Here is an 18,652-nt window from a genome sequence, read left to right as displayed (position 1 = left end):
GTGTGTGTGTATGACATTTTTTCATGCCTTTAACTACTACATTATTTTATATTTGGATTTCAATTATTTTACTAGTTGCATTGTTTTTGACTAATAGACACAATTATTTTAATCTACTGTGTTACTGATTTGTCACTAATGAATGGATGAATGGATGAATTATATTAAAGTAAAGGCAACAACTTTGTTGACCTATTCTTGGATTTTTGAAAACATTTTATTTACAGATACATGTATATAAAATATGCAACATACATCCAACATGTGCCAATTTCAGCTCTTCGGCATGATAAAGTGATATGAAGCTTAACACACTTTTCTGATTCTTACAATGTTGGCATGTTGATGTACAGGATACAAAATATTGGACAACAAACATTTTTTTTGTTTGCTTTTTATTCCCAGATGACGAAAGTGGCAGTTATCTGGACATGTACTTTAGTCATCTGCCTGTTTGTTGACTACTGTTATGCGCAGAAGGTAAAACTCATAGCCACTCACTTGTTCCACTGATTTTCTGTAACACATATTTTACCAGGAAACATTTGTTGTGTATTTCCCCTTCAGCTGAATATCCACTGGGGCCCTCAGTCCATGATGTACTTGAAGGGCAAACGTGAGTTTAACCACAACACAGACGCTTTTTCTCTCTATATCGGGGATGTCAAACTCATTTTAGTTCTAATTTAAACTTTTTAAAAAACAATCATCCCAACTTTTTAATAATATGTCTCAATTTTCTGCACTCAGTTTACTGTTATTGCATATGCATTACATTTTGTATAATTTTGTAACACAAATCTTCACAATGTATTTTGGAATAATAAAAAGAACATCTTATGATTCAAGCTTGTTGAGATAGGGTTGTTTAAAATAAGTAAATCTGGTTATACATGTCACTTCCTATAATTCTCATTTCGCTTGTGCGCCCCAGAACCATATGTTTATTAAAACATATCAGTAACACCCTTGATCTCCCGTAGAAGCTCTTGAGTTCAGCTGTTAGTTGTGTTAGCTTTGACTTTTTTATTTTACAGTACATCTGAGAATCATACATGTAAGAAGATCAGTGTTAGCACAAAGTGTCTTCTCCAATTTTTGTTGTCAGATGGCAGGAGGTTTGTCTCAGAGGACAACAACAGTGTTTTGAAGCAGTGCCTCCTTGGCTGGTATGCAGTGATCCGAGGTACAGTATGGCATGATTTTATCTCATTCTGTTTCTGAAAGACTTATTATCATAGTATCCTTAAGCAAAGTTATTCTAAAGGGATATATAAGGAAGAGATGAGGTAGGTGAAATGGGTACTAAAAAAGAAATGGATTCCTCATACCAACTTGAGAATAACAGAAAAGAAAACCAAAAAGTACAAAAAATAAACAGAGAATAACTTGTTTCCATTCAAAATGGAATAAAATTGCATTCACGTAACCCAACTTTGAAGTGCCTTATCAATGGGCCAAAAAATATCAACAACTCTACCCCCCACCACTCCCCACGCCCAATTTATCTCACGTGCTGGGAAATTCCTGTGTTACAGCAGCCATAAATAGACAGATACATGTATAGATAAGTAAAAAATGAAAAAAAAAATCAGGTCTCAGACAGTCATAGTTTAATATGATACAATAAAGAGATTAAATAGAAAATGAAAGATTTTCTGAAATTGTCAGTGGAGTTGAAATAGATGAAAGTGCTCAGCTGCGTGTGCAGTAATTGGTCGCAGGATGGCCTAAATCCATTAATTATCCACATCCATTCACCACAGCCACAGTCATTTGGAGGACCTCTGCCTCAAGTGATGAAGAAATCCAAACAACATGTTGGTTTCAAATTGCAACAGCAAAGACAAGCTCCCTCTGTGCATTCTAACAGTTTAATATTCAAGCCATAGAAACGTTCCTTCACAGGACGATAAAGTCTAAGTCAGCCCTTACTGAATATGACTGAAGAAGTTTTGTAGATCCTACAGAGAGAGTGTAGAGTGTTACTTACCATGTGGTCATGTTCCATGGGATGTTTACATGGGATGTCAGCCATTATAGAAACAAATAAAATACTGAGATTCCCTCCCATTCTTTGTTGTGGTCAAAAAAACAGAGGAAAAAATGTAGCTGTCGATGAAGTCATTAAAAAAAGCAAAAGGCAAAAAACAAACAAAAAAAAAAAAACCCTCAAGAATGGGAGCTTCAAAACTTCACAGCTTCAAGACTTCAACTTCAAAAGTTTGCCACTCAGCACCAGGTAAAAAAAAAGTGAAGAGCTGAATTACAACTTCCTTCCGCAGTCATAATCAATTTTTGGATAATTTAGTTAAATTCAGTTCTTTCTATATAGTGCCAAATCACTGCAGTAGTAACCTCAAAGAAGCAGCCTAAAGATGAAATATCATTCCAAAATACACAACATGTATTTCACTCATGTAGTAGCACCACAGTGCAGTGGTTTACACATTTGGCTGAACAGCAAAAGCTCCAAAGAGGAGATCCAAATCCAGAGAGGATTGTGTCTGGAGGGACATTTTTGTCAGTTCATGTAAGTCTGCCATATCAAATATGGAGCTCTACCCGCTGTGGTGACCCACTGTGAACAGCTGAAGTAGTTTTATTTGTTCATAGGCTGCAGCCTGTAAGCATTCACAGTGAGGACAGTTCCCCCATATTCAGTGTTATGATAAAGTGGACATATTATAATAGTTCTACTATATATGTAAGTTATGCTTTAAGTAATCTTTATGCAGAAAACTGAACCAGAGGACAAGTTTCTGAGAGTTAACAGCTTGCGTGATAGGCAGCTCACAGCTTAATAGTAGTCGTAGTAAGCAAGTCTCAGCTTCAACTGTGAAAGGAAGCCTTCGAGCTGTAGGTTTGACAGGATGAGATGCAGCAAGAAAGCCATTACTAAGACATCAGAATAAGACAAAGAGGCTTCTCTGGGCCATGAAACACCATCATTGGACTACTGAAGACTGGAAGATATTATGGACTAGAATCCATTTTGGTCTATAAACTGATCGTCGAATGAGGAGTTCTTTTGGTATGGTGATCCATCCAGTGAGTCTGTGAGGGCTTGTGGTCAGTGAGCTTCTCTCTTTTGCTCTTCTGTGCTTCTCTCTTTTTATGTTTCGTTAGTAGAGCTAAATCTGTCGTGGACTTCTGATAGCCTAGTGGAAGAAAATTGAGTGGGTTATAGGATCAATTTAGATAAACGTGTTCATTCCCTGGACCTCTGACTGTAGTTACTGTCAATGGTGCTCATCAAAAGCTGGAATAATCCTACTGATATTACTGACTATTGCTATATGCTACTATTTTTGAGTATTCATGTGCATCTGCGTGTATGGATGTCTGTGTGTTTGTGCATTTGTATGTCAAAAAATATGTGCCCCGGTGTCTGTCACATGTGGAAAAAGCTACTCACAGACATAACATCATTTACTGCTATTTACATGACCAGTGATATTTATTTTGACTCTTTTTCTTCAACTGGTCTTTCTGAGTTAACTGCAGTTATTACTGTTAGCTCCATAAATATTTGGATACAGGCAACTTTTTTATCATTTTGGTTCTGTACATTACCACAATTAATTCTAAATGAAACAACCAAGATGCAGTTGAAGTGCAAACTTTTTGCTTTAATTCAGTGGGCTGAACAAAAAGATTGCATAATAACGTGAGGTACTAAAGGATTTTTAAGACAATCCCTTTATTTCAGGGGCTCAAAAGTAATTGGACAAATTAAATAACTGACAATAAAATGTTAATTTCTAATACTTAGTTGAAAGTCCTTCACTGGCAATGACAGCCTGAAGTCCTGAAATCATGGACATCACCAGATGCTGGGTTTCCTCCTTTTCAACTGCAGCAGCTTTCAGTTGCTCTTTCTTTGTGGGCCTTTCTGTCTGAAGTTTAGTCTTGAACAAGTGAAATGCTCAAATGGGTTAAGATCAGGTGACTGACTTGGCCATTCAAGAATATTCCACTTCTTTGCTTTAATAAACTCCTGGGTTGCTTTGGCTGTAGGTTTTGGTTCATTGTCCATCTGCATTATGAAACCCAATCAATTTGACTGCATTTAGCTGGATTTGAGCAGACAGTATGTCTCTGAACACCTCCGAATTCATTCAGCCACTTCTGTCCTGTGTCACATCATCAATAAACACGAGTGTCCTAGAGCAACTGACAGCCATACACGCTCAAACCATCAGGCTGCCTCTGCCATGTTTTACAGATGATGTAGTTCTCTTTGGATCATGAGCTGTTCCACGCCTTCTCCAAACTTTTTTCTTGCCATCATTCTGGTAGAGGCTGATCTTGGTTTCATGTGTACCAAGAATGTTTTTTCCAGAACTGGCTTTATTAGATGTTTTTTGTTTGTTTGTTTTTTAGCAAAGTCGAATATAGCCTTTCTGTTCTTGAGGCTTATGAGTGGCTTGCACCTTGCAGTGAACTCTCTGTATTTACCTTCATGCAGTCTTCTCTTTATGGTAGACTTGGATATTGATACGCCGACCTCCTGGAGAGTGTTGATCATTTGGTTGGCTGTTGTGAAGAGATTTCTCTTCAAAATTGGAACAAATGAAAATGAATTGAACTGAAATGATGAGATACAGTGGGGCAAAAAAGTATTTAGTCAGCCACCGATTATGCAAGTTCCCCCACTTAAAATGATGACAGAGGTCAGTAATTTGCACCAGAGGTACACTTCAACTGTGAGAGACAGAATGTGAAAAAAAATCCATGAATCCACATGGTAGGATTTGTAAAGAATTTATTCGTAAATTAGGGTGGAAAATAAGTATTTGGTCACCTCAAACAAGGAAAATCTCTGGCTCTCACAGACCTGTAACGTCTTCTGTAAGAAGCTTTTCTGTCCCCCACTCGTTACCTGTATGAATGGCACCTGTTTGAACTCATCATCTGTATAAAAGACACCTGTCCACAGCCTCAAACAGTCAGACTCCAAACTCCGCCATGGCCAAGACCAAAGAGCTTTCGAAGGACACCAGGAAAAGTATTGTAGACCTGCACCAGACTGGGAAGAGTGAATCTACAATAGGCAAGCAGCTTGGTGTGAAAAAATCAACTGTGGGAGCAATCATCAGAAAATGGAAGACATACAAGACCACTGATAATCTCCCTCGATCTGGGGCTCCACGCAAGATCTCATCCCGTGGGGTCAAAATGATCATGAGAACGGTGAGCAAAGATCCCAGAACCACACGGGGGGAGCTGGTGAATGACCTGCAGAGAGCTGGGACCAAAGTAACAAAGGTCACCATCAGTAACACACTACAACGGCAGGGAATCAAATCCCGCAGTGCCAGACGTGTTCCGCTGCTGAAGCCAGTGCATGTCCAGGCCCGTCTGAAGTTTGCCAGAGAGCACATGGATGATACAGCAGAGGATTGGGAGAATGTCATGTGGTCAGATGAAACCAAAGTAGAACTTTTTGGTATAAACTCAACTCGTCGTGTTTGGAGGAAGAAGAATACTGAGTTGCATCCCAAGAACACCATACCTACTGTGAAGCATGGGGGTGGAAACATCATGCTATGGGGCTGTTTTTCAGCCAAGGGGACCGGACGACTGATCCGTGTTAAGGACAGAATGAATGGGGCCATGTATCGTGAGATTTTGAGCCAAAACCTCCTTCCATCAGTGAGAACTTTGAAGATGAAACGAGGCTGGGTCTTCCAACATGACAATGATCCAAAACACACCGCCCGGGCAACAAAGGAGTGGCTCCGTAAGAAGCATTTGAAAGTCCTGGAGTGGCCTAGCCAGTCTCCAGACCTCAACCCCATAGAAAATCTGTGGCGGGAGTTGAAAGTCCGTGTTGCTCGGCGACAGCCCCAAAACATCACTGCTCTCGAGAAGATCTGCATGGAGGAATGGGCCAAAATACCAGCTACTGTGTGTGCAAACCTGGTAAAGACCTATAGTAAACGTTTGACCTCTGTTATTGCCAACAAAGGTTATGTTACAAAGTATTGAGTTGTATTTTTGTTATTGACCAAATACTTATTTTCCACCCTGATTTACCAATAAATTCTTTACAAATCCTACCATGTGGATTCATGGATTTTTCTTTCACATTCTGTCTCTCACAGTTGAAGTGTACCTCTGGTGCAAATTACTGACCTCTGTCATCATTTTAAGTGAGGGAACTTGCACAATCGGTGGCTCACTAAATACTTTTTTGCCCCACTGTATTCTAACCAGCAGCTCTGTGTCAGCTAGCTTTAGTAAGTATATCATGTTTAACACATTTTGCAACAAACACTCCATACTGTCTTATCCGGCAAAATCATATATACCTTTTAAACAGTGGTATGCCGGCGTCATTGGCATCCATCCATTGCTCTTAGACTCTCCATTACATTCTTTTACAGTATTTAGCTCAATGGTTGATCGTCCCAGTTCCTGTGAAATCATATTTTCCTGGGCACTGAAACTGACCAGGAACCTGCTGGAAAACTGGAAAGACAATATTTATTGCTTACACTACTATCAGACTCAAAAGAGGCAAGCTGAGCTACTCTCTATAGTTCTGCTGTATTCGGTTTGCTGTCCATAACTCGGCAAGCACGTTATTGTCAGTACACTGTAAAGCATTCTCCTGTCAAATTATCCTTCTCAGTTTGCAGCATTTAATGGCCTCAAGTTCCAGTTAAATAAACTGTAGTTGGCATTACTGTGTGTAGGTTTCCCCTGGCTAATATATGCTCCCTCCCTCCTTGAACCCAAACCAAACTGCTCCTAACAATACTCAGAATGTTAATGGTTTGACTCCCTGCTCCTCCACTCTGGTAAGAGTCCTTGAGCAAAAGAATCCCAAATTACTCTCTAAACATCCGTCATTGTGTGTGATAAGTAAAACAGGTTGCACACACAAGTAAATTTTGTGCTTGCAACCATTAATGGTAGAAATCATTCCACACATGTAGGCCAGGTGAATCATCTTTCGTTACAGTGTTCAGTGTCCTGAAATCTATATACAATCTTCTGCTGCTGACCTTTTGTCTCACAAGGCCCATGGGTATAAATCAAGGATTACGATTCTCTCTAATGGCTTTCACCAGCATACCTGCAGGGCATTTCAATCCATCATCCATCATTATGATGTATGAAAATTATGCAGTTTCTATATTACTTAAAATCAGGTGTGTTGGTTATTTTGCTCTCCTCTTCTTACAGCTTCTGGTTCTCACATGTAGTAACATCTAAATGAGAAATTCCATCTCGAGTTATGGAAGTCGTGTACATCAGGCTCATGCACACAGCACTACAGAGAGGTGATCGGGATGTGGTTTAAAAAATGTGTAGAGACTCTGACATTCATTACCCGATTATTGTTGTGGCCACTTCCACGTTGCTGGTCTCTGGCAATTCTTTAACCATGGTCTGATGCGTTCCTCCTCCTGAGGCCCACAGCTCCAGATTGGTATCTTAATTTCAGAGAACTTGAATTGCATATTGACTGGCAAGATATACATAGTTCACTGATCCACCTACCTATACCTGTGCTGAGGCTAGAGGCAAAGAGATGACGGCCATGACAGCCAGAACACAGGCTTCCAAAGCATCAGCATCAATATGGATTGGCTGTGGCTCAGGTCATTTGATCTGGATGCCAAATATCCTTGTCAAGAAACTAAGCCCAAGTTGCTCTCCGATGCATCCATGGAAGTGTGAATGCTAGATAGAAAGTACTTGTGTAGAAAAAGGATAGAAAAAAAGTGCTTAGATGAACGGGTATGACTGAGGCAAGTTGTATAAAGCACTCTCAGTGCCCAGGTAGAATTTAAAAGTGATGTGTAAGAACCAGTCCATTTACCAGTATCAGTGTCCATTTTATTTATAAAACATATTTCATTACAATGGGCTTATAATTTACTGTAAAAAAAAGAAAAAGAACAGTGTGTAGGTCCCTGTGACAGACAGGTGACCTGTCCAAGGTGTACCTCCCTTACACCCCCATGGCAGCTGGGATAGACTTCAGTCCCCCACAACCCTGAAATGTATTAGTGATAGAAATGTGATGGATGGTGGAAGGTCTACAATGTCTTATAGCAAAAACAACAAAACAAAATGTCATAAAGAGTCAACCTTGAAGTTAAAGCACAAACATACAAACTCTCACACCTGTGCATGCACGCACACAGACACACCTGCACACACTGGGTCACTGTAGCAGGTCTTCTGCTAATCAGCAGGTTGTTGGTTTGGTCCAGTCTGCAGGCCAAACATCTTTGGACAAAATACAAACCCCACGTTGTTCTCCGATCTTGGAGTATGAATGTATGTGAATGTTAGACAGAAAGAGCACAGAAAAAACACTTGTATGAATGGGTGTGAATAAGGCAAGTTGTATAAAAGTGCTCTGAGTGCTCAGGTAGAGTAGAAAAGCACTATATAAGAATCAGTCCATTTATACACACAGACAGTAGCCTAAATGTAAACCCGTGAAAATAAAGGTTTTTAAGTTTGGGTTGTTTTTTCTTCAGTCTAGACGCAGCTCTTTCCTGTTTGAAGAGAGCAGCACAACCTGAAAAGGGCATCCACAGAGGCAGTGACACCATTTGTCCTCCAGAGGCTGTGTGCAAAGTTCAAACTCTTTATGAAATATCACACCCACGGTTGCTGGTGCAGGGAATCTGAAGGCCAGGCTACCATGAGACAAAAACCTACAGGGCCTTTCTAAACTTATCCAGAGTAACCTGAAAACAAATAGTTTCATTATGGCAACTCCCATGATCGTGGCTTTTTATTTCTGGACTGAGAAACTAAGAACATTGAAACAGAAGTCTTAATGTGAACGGTAATAATTTACTGTACTCAGAAGCAGTAATAAGTTCATTTATTCCAATGAATTTCTATCATTATGCAACACATTTTACACACTTCAGAAACTGTTACTGTAGAGGTATAAAAAAGCTGATTTAAACGACTTACACTTCAAGTTGGTTTATAATCAAATGTACTGTAAAAAGTTTCATTGTTGCTATATTCTTGAAAAAGAGTGTACTGATGTGCATAAATATAATAAAGTCTGGTTGACATGGCAGTTTAAACACCTCCCTTTTTGTGTGTGCTTGCATGTGTGTGTACGTAGGCATCCAGAAACTGCAGTCGCTGGACTTCAAAAGACCCAGTCACATTCTGAGCTCAGAGAAAGTCCTCATACACTACCTCCAGAAGAGATGAGACACACCAGCTCGGACTGTGTACACGCAATCCAAACTGACAGTTCATCGAGAAAAAGGCCTAAAAACCATTTCACTTCAGTGGATACACAGTGACGTGGTACTACAACAAGAATCTAGCATGCCAGCTCTGGTAAAGCCAGTGAATTATTAGATAATTATGTGTATATTTGAATTGTTCATGCATGATAGCTTTCTATAGATGCATAGATATAGATAAATACAGAAAATGCTTGAAATAAAGCTGTTTGTGTAAATATCATGGCTGCAGTTTATCATTTTGCCCAGAAGAGGCCAGCAACATATTGTAGGAAAACTAAAGGCCGTCATCTAAGGATCATCAATGAATATCTATTATGTATTTCCAGAAATTATTTAGTGTTCGAAGAAAACATTCCTATAAAAAAGGAAGCAATGAAACATTATGGAAATACCTCAGTAGACATCAGAATCAGAATCAGAATACTTTATTAATCCCTAGGGAAATTATGTGGGTTACGGTTGCTCCAGTACAGTAACACTAATAGAAACAAAAACAAAAACAGACTAGACTATTAGCAATGCAATATGTTAAGATATAAGGAATACCACAATATATACAATATATACAAATCACCAAATAATGAATATCCAGGGTTGGCAGATGTAGTTATGAATAAATATAACCACATCTGCCATAGACAGCAACATTAATAAGTAAGAAAGAGCGTGTGCAAAAAGATGTAACTATAACAGTGTTTACGGAGTATTAGATTGTGTTGTACAGGGAGATGGCCACAGGCAGGAATGATTTCCTGTGTCGTTCAGTGGTGCTTTTTGGTAATCTCAGTCTCTCACTGAACGTGCTCCTGTGGCTAGTCAGCATGTTATGCAGTGGGTGGGACGTATTGTCCAACTTTGTGTTATCTTGGACAACATTTGCCTCTCTGACACCACCCTAAGAGAGTCCAGCTCCATCCCCAAAACGTTACTGGCCTTGCGGATCAGTTTATTGAGTCTGTTGGCATCAGCAACCCTTAACCTGCTTCCCCAGCATGCAACAGCATAGAGGACAGCACTGACCACAACAGACTCATGGAAAATCCTGAGCATTGTCCGACAGATGTTGAAGGACCTCAGCCACCTCAGAAAATAGAGTGGACTCTGGCCCTTCCTGTAAAGTGCAGTAGTGTTTTTAACCCAGTCCAGTTTATTGTCTATGTGTACTCCAAGGTATTTATAGTCCTCCACAATGTCCACGTTGTGGAGGATTATAAATACTAAATATTGAAACGGGGTCAAGGTTTTCCTGGTCGTCCTACAATCCACAATCAATTCCTTGATCTTTGCCACGTTGAGCTGCAGATAATTCTGCTCGCACCACGTGACAAAGGACTCACCCAGCTTATCACCCAGGAGGGTCGGCCTGATGGTGTTGAATGCACTGGAAAAGTCAAAAAACATGACCCTAACAGTGCTCGCCAACTGGTCCAGATGGGTGTAGACACGATTGAGCAGGTAGATGATGGCGTCCTTAGTTCCTAGATGGGGCTGGTAAGCAAATTGAAGGGGATCCTGATGTGGTCTTACTATGGGTCGGAGCTAGTCCAGGATGAGTCTTTCCAGGGTCTTCATGATGTAATGATGACAGGATGACAGGCCTGTAATCCTGGGGGCCACTGGGACATGGCAACTTTGGTACAGGGACGACGCATTAGTGGAAAATTGTGCATAAAGTGAAAATAATTGTTCTACAGAAAAATGTTCCCAATCAGTATTAAATGGGATAATATTACTGCTTCATACTTTGAGTTCATTTGAAATAATTTGAATTCTGTTTAATGTCAAGCTTAATATATATAAATCATATGTTTACAGTGGCCCCATATCACCGAAAAAAAACTGTTGTCATGTTGACAGAGCTGCCTTCCCTTCTTCATCATCCTCACAGTTTTTCTTGCTGATGTACCGGGTGGGCCATTTATATGGATACACCGTAATAACATGGGAATGGTTGGTGATATTAAAGTCCTGTTTGTGGCACATTAGTATATGTGAGGGGGCAAACTCCTCAAACATCTTGAGGAGTTTGCCCCCTCACATATACACATAAAATGTGTTCAATGTGCTGCCCATTGTGTTGGATTGTCAATGCCACCCTCTTCTCCCACTCTTCACACACTGATAGCAACACCGCAGGAGAAATGGTAAATGGTAAATGGCCTGTATTTATATAGCGCTTTACTAGTCCCTAAGGACCCCAAAGCGCTTTACATATCCAGTCATCCACCCATTCACACACACATTCACACACTGAGAAATGCCAGCACAGACATCCAGAATCCGTAGTTTCAGGTGCTGCACCATTTCTCCTGCGGTGTTGCTATCAGTGTGTGAAGAGTGGGAGAAGAGTGTTGCATTGACAATCCAACACAATGGGCAGCACATTGAACACATTTTATAAGTGGTCACCAGATATCAACACAATTTCGATCCGCTCCTCACGTGTTAACCTCTTCGACATGTCAATGGCTGTGAACAAAGAGAAACTTGTAAATAACTCGTGAAAGAATAAAGTTACATTGAAACCAAGCACATCATTGTTTTTCTTGTGACATTACCAATAAGTTTGATGTGTCACATGGCCCTCTTCCTATTGAAAAAACAAAAGTTGTATCCAAGATGGCCGACTTCTAAATGGCCACCATGGTCACCACCCATCTTGAGGAGTTTGCCCCCTCACATATACTAATGTGCCACAAACAGGACTTTAATATCACCAACCATTCCCATGTTATTACGGTGTATCCATATAAATGGCCCGCCCTGTACTAAAGGGGTTATTGATAACTTTTTCACACTCCACCTTTTCTACATCAACCATATTCACCAAGACAAAACTCACCTGTTACAACAGTGGTTCTTAACCTGGGTTCGATCGAACTCTAGGGGTTCGGTGAGTCGGTCTCAGGGGTTCGGCAGAGCCTCCACCACGGCTCATTTTGTGCACCAGTAAAAAACATATCTATGTCTTGAATTTGAAAAAAATCATATTTTATTTTTCACTAAAGAGGGGTTCAGTGAATGCGCATATGCAACTGGCGGGGTTCGGTACCTCCAACAAGGTTAAGAACCACTGTGTTACAATGATAAATCACCGAAGCTCATCAGCTGCTGGTCTCCACTCAGTTTGCCATCACAGACCAGAGGTTTATCCACAGCACACATGCCATCAGAAACAACTGCTGGTCTCTGTGGGAGTTTTTAATATCACAATGGGGATTGTCTTATCTAGATAATTATAGCAACTAATTTTGAACACGTAACCTGTTCTATATCAGACCAGCCTCATTTTCACAAATTCCTTTTCGAGTGACACATGAAGTGCAATATAGATTATTATTGATGTAATCATTTTTATACCCGCAGCCTGTTAGAAAATATGGTATATCAATTGAGGGAAGCCAAGTCTGGTTTACACTCCTGGTGATGCAGATAAGATAGATTACAAGATTACGTTATTTATCACAAATAAAACAGATAAATGTCTCAGCAGGTAGAGCATCTATTAATCAGAATGGTTCAATCACTGGTTGCTTCAGTCTTTTAAAAGAAGCTGTACCATTAATTAATTCTTAGATTGATCATAATTTCAGATTTATCTCTTTTAATGGACTATGTACCAGTGGTCTTTAAGGTGACAGTAATTATACCTTTACCTTATAAACCCATCACTTGACCCTGCACATCAGGTTAAGTTGTAGGTTACAGATAAAGCTTTGGCACAAATTTCAGCTGAAGCATAAAGGATTGAAATGAGCTGTAATTCTCCATGAAGCACATCAAAGTCCGCTCTCAGTGTTCCTCTTTGGATCTTAATCAGTTCACCGTACTCAACCACTTCATGGTTCAAACACTTAACATTCCACATAATGATCAGTGGAACAACTCCAGCTTTAACACTCTGTTTTCTCCATAGCTCCTCTGGGACTAATAGCATCAGCTGGTGAAGATTTTCCACTGCCAAGAGTATGGAAATGCAAAGATAAAACACTTTGCACTAAAATTGGACACATTTCCTAATAAAATTAATTTTAGCTCATAACTGTGACCTAAAGACCTAGACAAATTCTTAATTCATCTGAAAACCTGATGCTTATCCTTGCTTAGCCTTTACAATAATGGATTACACAGCAGTGGGGAATAGATTTCATCACAACAGATGTCTTTTTGAAAGTGCCGTAACTAAGTTTAAGGATATAATTCATCCACTGTTATCTTCAAATGCTTGTGCCAACACGGTGCAGAAGAGCTACTCCCACGTAGGTCGATTATCTTGCTAATATTTTTACTTCTTCACTGCATACTGTCAGGTTCAATTTATGAGAGAAGATGAAGAAACTCAAAGTATTTATTTTCCTCAATTTATTAAGCAGTTGAAGATTCTAATTAATAATGGCGCCATGGCTCTTCCTCCATTGTGCAAACCAAATGAACAAAACAGCACCACATCCAGGCAGTAAACATTTTTCCTATGTGACGAACAAAATATTAATATGATTGGTTAAAAGGTTGGGGAAAGACTGCAGTTTAAACTTGATCCCCCTTATTTGGCGTGGGTCCATCTCTTGGGTCATCTTACGCCTTCTGGACATCTCCCTGTAATAAGGCCTCCTGTAGTTCACCATGACAACCATCTCTTATCCTCCAGTCAGCCGTATCCGGTCGTTAAGTCATGAGGTATGAATCCTGCTTTCAGGTCCAAACTACTCTGCGTCTATTAAGGCTGTTGTGTTTTTAATACAACTGTTGTGTTTTGTTTCTTATATATATATATATATATATATATATATATATATAAAATCACTATTCATTTTAAAGCTCAGTTTTTAAAACCTTACAATATAGCTACAGCTCAGCCCATGCAGCAGTATATTAATGACTAACCTCGTATTGTGGATGGGTTATCTCAGTTGTTCTTCCGACTGAAGTTTGGTCCATTCACAGCATCCTGCCATGCAATTGCATTTGTCCCTAACCATCGGGAACTCTTGCGTTAACTTTTGTCGAGTGGAAAAAAGTTAGCACTGTTTATATTATACTAACAGCTGTGATCTCTCAGTCAGAACATGCTATATCATGTTTAGGTGGAAACTAGCGAGCTAACTTCCTACTAACTTCTAACTCCATTAAATTTCATACATTTTGTTTTCATGGATGCCTGGATGTTAAACTTAATTGTTACACCTGGTAAAGCAGCAATGCTGATCGTTTTATTAAAGATGAAAGACTTTAGACAGTTTGTAACTCTCAGTGATACAGCAGTGTTCGTTTGATTTTGGGACCTGGAGCGAAGTTTGGACCCAGAAACGGCTAATAACGTCAGACTTAAAGACTGGATAGAAGGGGAGGGCAGAGAGAGAGAGGGTGCTCCCCCTAACGCCATGATTAATAGACATGTTTTCCTGTAGAGGTGTCAGTGTACCACAGTATCTAAGCTGTTCCTAGGACTACCCTCTTCTGGACAGAGAGCTCCAATGTTGTTCCCGGGATCTGCTGGAGCCACTCATCTAACTTGGGAGTCACCTCATCTAGTCCTCCAATTACCACTGGGACCACTGTTACCTTCACCCTCCACATCTTCTTGAGCCCTTCTCTTAGCTCTTGGTATACCTCCAATATATACAGTGGGGCAAAAAAGTATTTAGTCAGCCACCGATTATGCAAGTTCCCTCACTTAAAATGATGACAGAGGTCAGTAATTTGCACCAGAGGTACACTTCAACTGTGAGAGACAGAATGTGAAAAAAAAAATCCATGAATCCACATGGTAGGATTTGTAAAGAATTTATTCATAAATTAGGGTGGAAAATAAGTATTTGGTCACCTCAAACAAGGAAAATCTCTGGCTCTCACAGACCTGTAACGTCTTCTGTAAGAAGCTTTTCTGTCCCCCACTCGTTACCTGTATGAATGGCACCTGTTTGAACTCATCATCTGTATAAAAGACACCTGTCCACAGCCTCAAACAGTCAGACTCCAAACTCCGCCATGGCCAAGACCAAAGAGCTTTCGAAGGACACCAGGAAAAGTATTGTAGACCTGCACCAGACTGGGAAGAGTGAATCTACAATAGGCAAGCAGCTTGGTGTGAAGAAATCAACTGTGGGAGCAATCATCAGAAAATGGAAGACATACAAGACCACTGATAATCTCCCTCGATCTGGGGCTCCACGCAAGATCTCATCCCGTGGGGTCAAAATGATCATGAGAACGGTGAGCAAAGATCCCAGAACCACACGGGGGGACCTGGTGAATGACCTGCAGAGAGCTGGGACCAAAGTAACAAAGGTCACCATCAGTAACACACTACAACGGCAGGGAATCAAATCCCGCAGTGCCAGACGTGTTCCGCTGCTGAAGCCAGTGCATGTCCAGGCCCGTCTGAAGTTTGCCAGAGAGCACATGGATGATACAGCAGAGGATTGGGAGAATGTCATGTGGTCAGATGAAACCAAAGTAGAACTTTTTGGTATAAACTCAACTCGTCGTGTTTGGAGGAAGAAGAATACTGAGTTGCATCCCAAGAACACCATACCTACTGTGAAGCATGGGGGTGGAAACATCATGCTATGGGGCTGTTTTTCTGCCAAGGGGACAGGACGACTGATCCGTGTTAAGGACAGAATGAATGGGGCCATGTATCGTGAGATTTTGAGCCAAAACCTCCTTCCATCAGTGAGAACTTTGAAGATGAAACGAGGCTGGGTCTTCCAACATGACAATGATCCAAAACACACCATCCGGGCAACAAAGGAGTGGCTCCGTAAGAAGCATTTGAAAGTCCTGGAGTGGCCTAGCCAGTCTCCAGACCTCAACCCCATAGAAAATCTGTGGCGGGAGTTGAAAGTCCGTGTTGCTCGGTGACAGCCCCAAAACATCACTGCTCTCGAGAAGATCTGCATGGAGGAATGGGCCAAAATACCAGCTACTGTGTGTACAAACCTGGTAAAGACATATAGTAAATGTTTGACCTCTGTTATTGCCAACAAAGGTTATGTTACAAAGTATTGAGTTGTATTTTTGTTATTGACCAAATACTTATTTTCCACCCTGATTTACGAATAAATTCTTTACAAATCCTACCATGTGGATTCATGGATTTTTTTTTTTCACATTCTGTCTCTCACAGTTGAAGTGTACCTCTGGTGCAAATTACTGACCTCTGTCATCATTTTAAGTGGGGGAACTTGCACAACCGGTGGCTGACTAAATACTTTTTTGCCCCACTGTATATATGATGTGTATGTATGTGTATCTATACATGTCTTTGCTCTAAAAGATCTGAGAGTCTCATTAGCAGATACAGCCTGCCCTGTACTTTTGTTTTAGATGGCCTTTGAATTGTTAGTCCAATCCAGTTTATTGGTCAGGTGGTTATATGAGTCCGTTTTGCCAATGCCCATTCCCAGCATGTTTGTCTTTCTAAAAATCCACCACCAGTTCTTGATTTTGTGTTAACCTGGAATCGGCGCTGATACCAGTTGATGAAGTCCTTTGGTCAGTTTGAAAAAGTAAGTAAGATGAAACCACCCCTATTGCAACAATGATCATAAATTTATATCACCATGTTGACAAATGACACTCAAAACAATAATCAAAAATACACATTTCACTTTTTCAAGATAGATCAGGTCGAGAGGGAAGCAGAAGCTGCAATAAATATAACAGTTATATAGAGATATTTTAAGCAGCCTAAAAGGACTGAATTGATTATAATGTATGTACAATAACACAGAGCCATAAAGACTTGCAAACTTGCAAAACAGATCATTTCTTTATTTTACACACAGCCCCTTCTTAAATCCTGTTGACTGCAGGCTATCAGCATAAGCAAAGATATAATACATAAAAAACACAAACACTGGAAATTAGTTTTGGGCACAACACATTGTGCACGCGCCAACGCATTCTTTAAAGCTGTGAAGGAACGAAGTGCACGCGGAGACCACCTCTTAACAATGAAAACTCCGCCTACCTTTGCTTTCCGCAGTAACCTGACATTCCACTGAAGTCGTGGTTCAGAGCGCGCCACCTACGCAGACGTCAAGGCCACGTCGACTAAAACAAACAAAAAGACGCTCAAAAATTGTTTCCTGACTTTTTTCTCAGTCTGAAGCAGAATTTTGACGCAGTGCACTATGTTAGATTCGTCTTCTAGCGAAGACACTGGTGGGGAGTCCGACTTAGAGCCTCAGAGGAAACCGGACGCCTCTTCCTCTGCAGAGAAACGGGAAACGGGACCCCCGGGCAGCCAGCAGCTGCGCTCCGCGACACCTGGAAGCCTCGCCGGCAAAAGTACGAAAGTGAACAGCGCTACAGATGAAGAACAGGAAAAGAGGAAACGTGAGTCCATTCAGAAGGAGGAAGAGGAGAGGAAAATAAAACTGCAGATTTATGTGTTCGTCCTCCGGTGCATAGCCTACCCGTTCAACGCCAAGCAGCCCACCGACATGTCCCGTCGGCAGCAGAAGGTGAGTTATTGCTGCACACCTGTTGAGTGTCTGCTATGCAAAAACCACTGTCTACCACTGGAAATGTGTTAACTGGAAGCAATTGGTCTTACCAGTCTAAAAAGTCAACACAAACGAGAAAACTGCATCGTTTTTGTGATCACTAGAACCAACCGGTCAATTCGGTTTATATTTAATCCGCAGTTAATCGTCAATTTTAACCAAATATACCCAGAAACGACGGGACATCCTGTGAAGGTTCGCAGAATGTTACAGGGTTTTCGTAGCAGCGTTCCCAGACCGGAGCTTGGGAAAGTTCTCTTGGCATCAGGGGAGCAAAAATGACCGTACGGAGGATGTTTTACGAACTTTTACCGGACCTCTAGTTTTACCGTTCGGGTTAACGCCGTCCTCCGTCGTGGTTCTTCTTTCCTCTCACCGCATCTGCTCTGAGCAGCGGCTTCAGGTATTGCTACGCTCGGGGAGATTAGTTGTGTTAACCGGTATTACAAGTCTAACAAGATCACGATTACACGGTCATACCCTGAAAGCATACAGTGCCACAACTTGGAATATTTCACAAGTCGTTTTCAGCAGATAATCAATTCATTTCTCATCATTTTGCGGCAGGAGTTGACGCATCTGCAGGGGAGAAGCAACCTGCTAGTCTGCAAGTCATAAACTCACAAAAAAGAGAAAAGAGAGACACAAGAGAAAGAGTTTATGCTTAAACTTAAACTTTTTTTTTTTTTTTTTTTTTTTACAAAAATGTTGTTTTACGAGTTGCAGCTCATTAAAAGCTGTGGTTGCAAGAGATATTTTTTCTGTTTAGGCAGATTTATGAACCCATTCGTAATATATCTGCTTTACAGCACAGAATTTAAGGAAATCTGTTTGGTTGTCTATTTCTTTTTTGTAACATTGTTACAAATGCATATACATCTTACACTGTTG

General features: G+C 40.6%; 2 protein-coding genes across 5 annotated transcripts in view; both read left to right on the top strand.

The window, feature by feature from the left end:
* Window positions 1–405: 405 nt before the first annotated feature.
* Window positions 406–9,384, top strand: LOC143419291 (spexin prohormone 2-like). The gene is made up of 4 exons (XM_076885489.1): window positions 406–480; window positions 568–616; window positions 1,109–1,186; window positions 9,116–9,384. Exons 1-4 carry the CDS (start codon window positions 406–408, stop codon window positions 9,205–9,207), a joined length of 294 nt encoding a protein of 97 aa, XP_076741604.1. The 3' UTR covers window positions 9,208–9,384.
* A 7,839-nt stretch (window positions 9,385–17,223) lies between these two features.
* cadps2 (Ca++-dependent secretion activator 2) overlaps window positions 17,224–18,652 on the top strand; it is a 191,916-nt gene continuing 190,487 nt past the window's right edge. For 3 of the 4 annotated variants that reach the window (XM_076886194.1, XM_076886195.1, XM_004556193.3), the window contains exon 1: window positions 17,224–17,719. In XM_076886194.1, coding sequence (XP_076742309.1) covers window positions 17,387–17,719 — 333 coding nt within the window. In that variant the 5' untranslated portion in view covers window positions 17,224–17,386. The remainder of the gene's footprint in view (window positions 17,720–18,652) is intronic. The other variant, XM_004556192.3, reaches the window with a different exon arrangement.

The sequence above is a fragment of the Maylandia zebra genome, linkage group LG7 (assembly GCF_041146795.1).
Source record: "Maylandia zebra isolate NMK-2024a linkage group LG7, Mzebra_GT3a, whole genome shotgun sequence".
NCBI classification, from domain to species: domain Eukaryota; kingdom Metazoa; phylum Chordata; class Actinopteri; order Cichliformes; family Cichlidae; genus Maylandia; species Maylandia zebra.
The sequence above is the reverse complement of the archived record's forward strand: the minus strand, read 5'-3'. Positions and strand labels throughout refer to the sequence as shown.

What these genes read in the sequence shown, in the direction of transcription:
- LOC143419291 (XM_076885489.1), top strand. Translation starts at nt 406, where the DNA reads ATGACGAAAGTGGCAGTTATCTGGACATGTACTTTAGTCATCTGCCTG. An exon ending in ACTACTGTTATGCGCAGAAG is followed by an intron (nt 481 to 567) that starts GTAAAACTCATA and finishes TTTCCCCTTCAG; the next exon opens with CTGAATATCCACTGGGGCCC. An exon ending in GATGTACTTGAAGGGCAAAC is followed by an intron (nt 617 to 1,108) that starts GTGAGTTTAACC and finishes TTTTGTTGTCAG; the next exon opens with ATGGCAGGAGGTTTGTCTCA.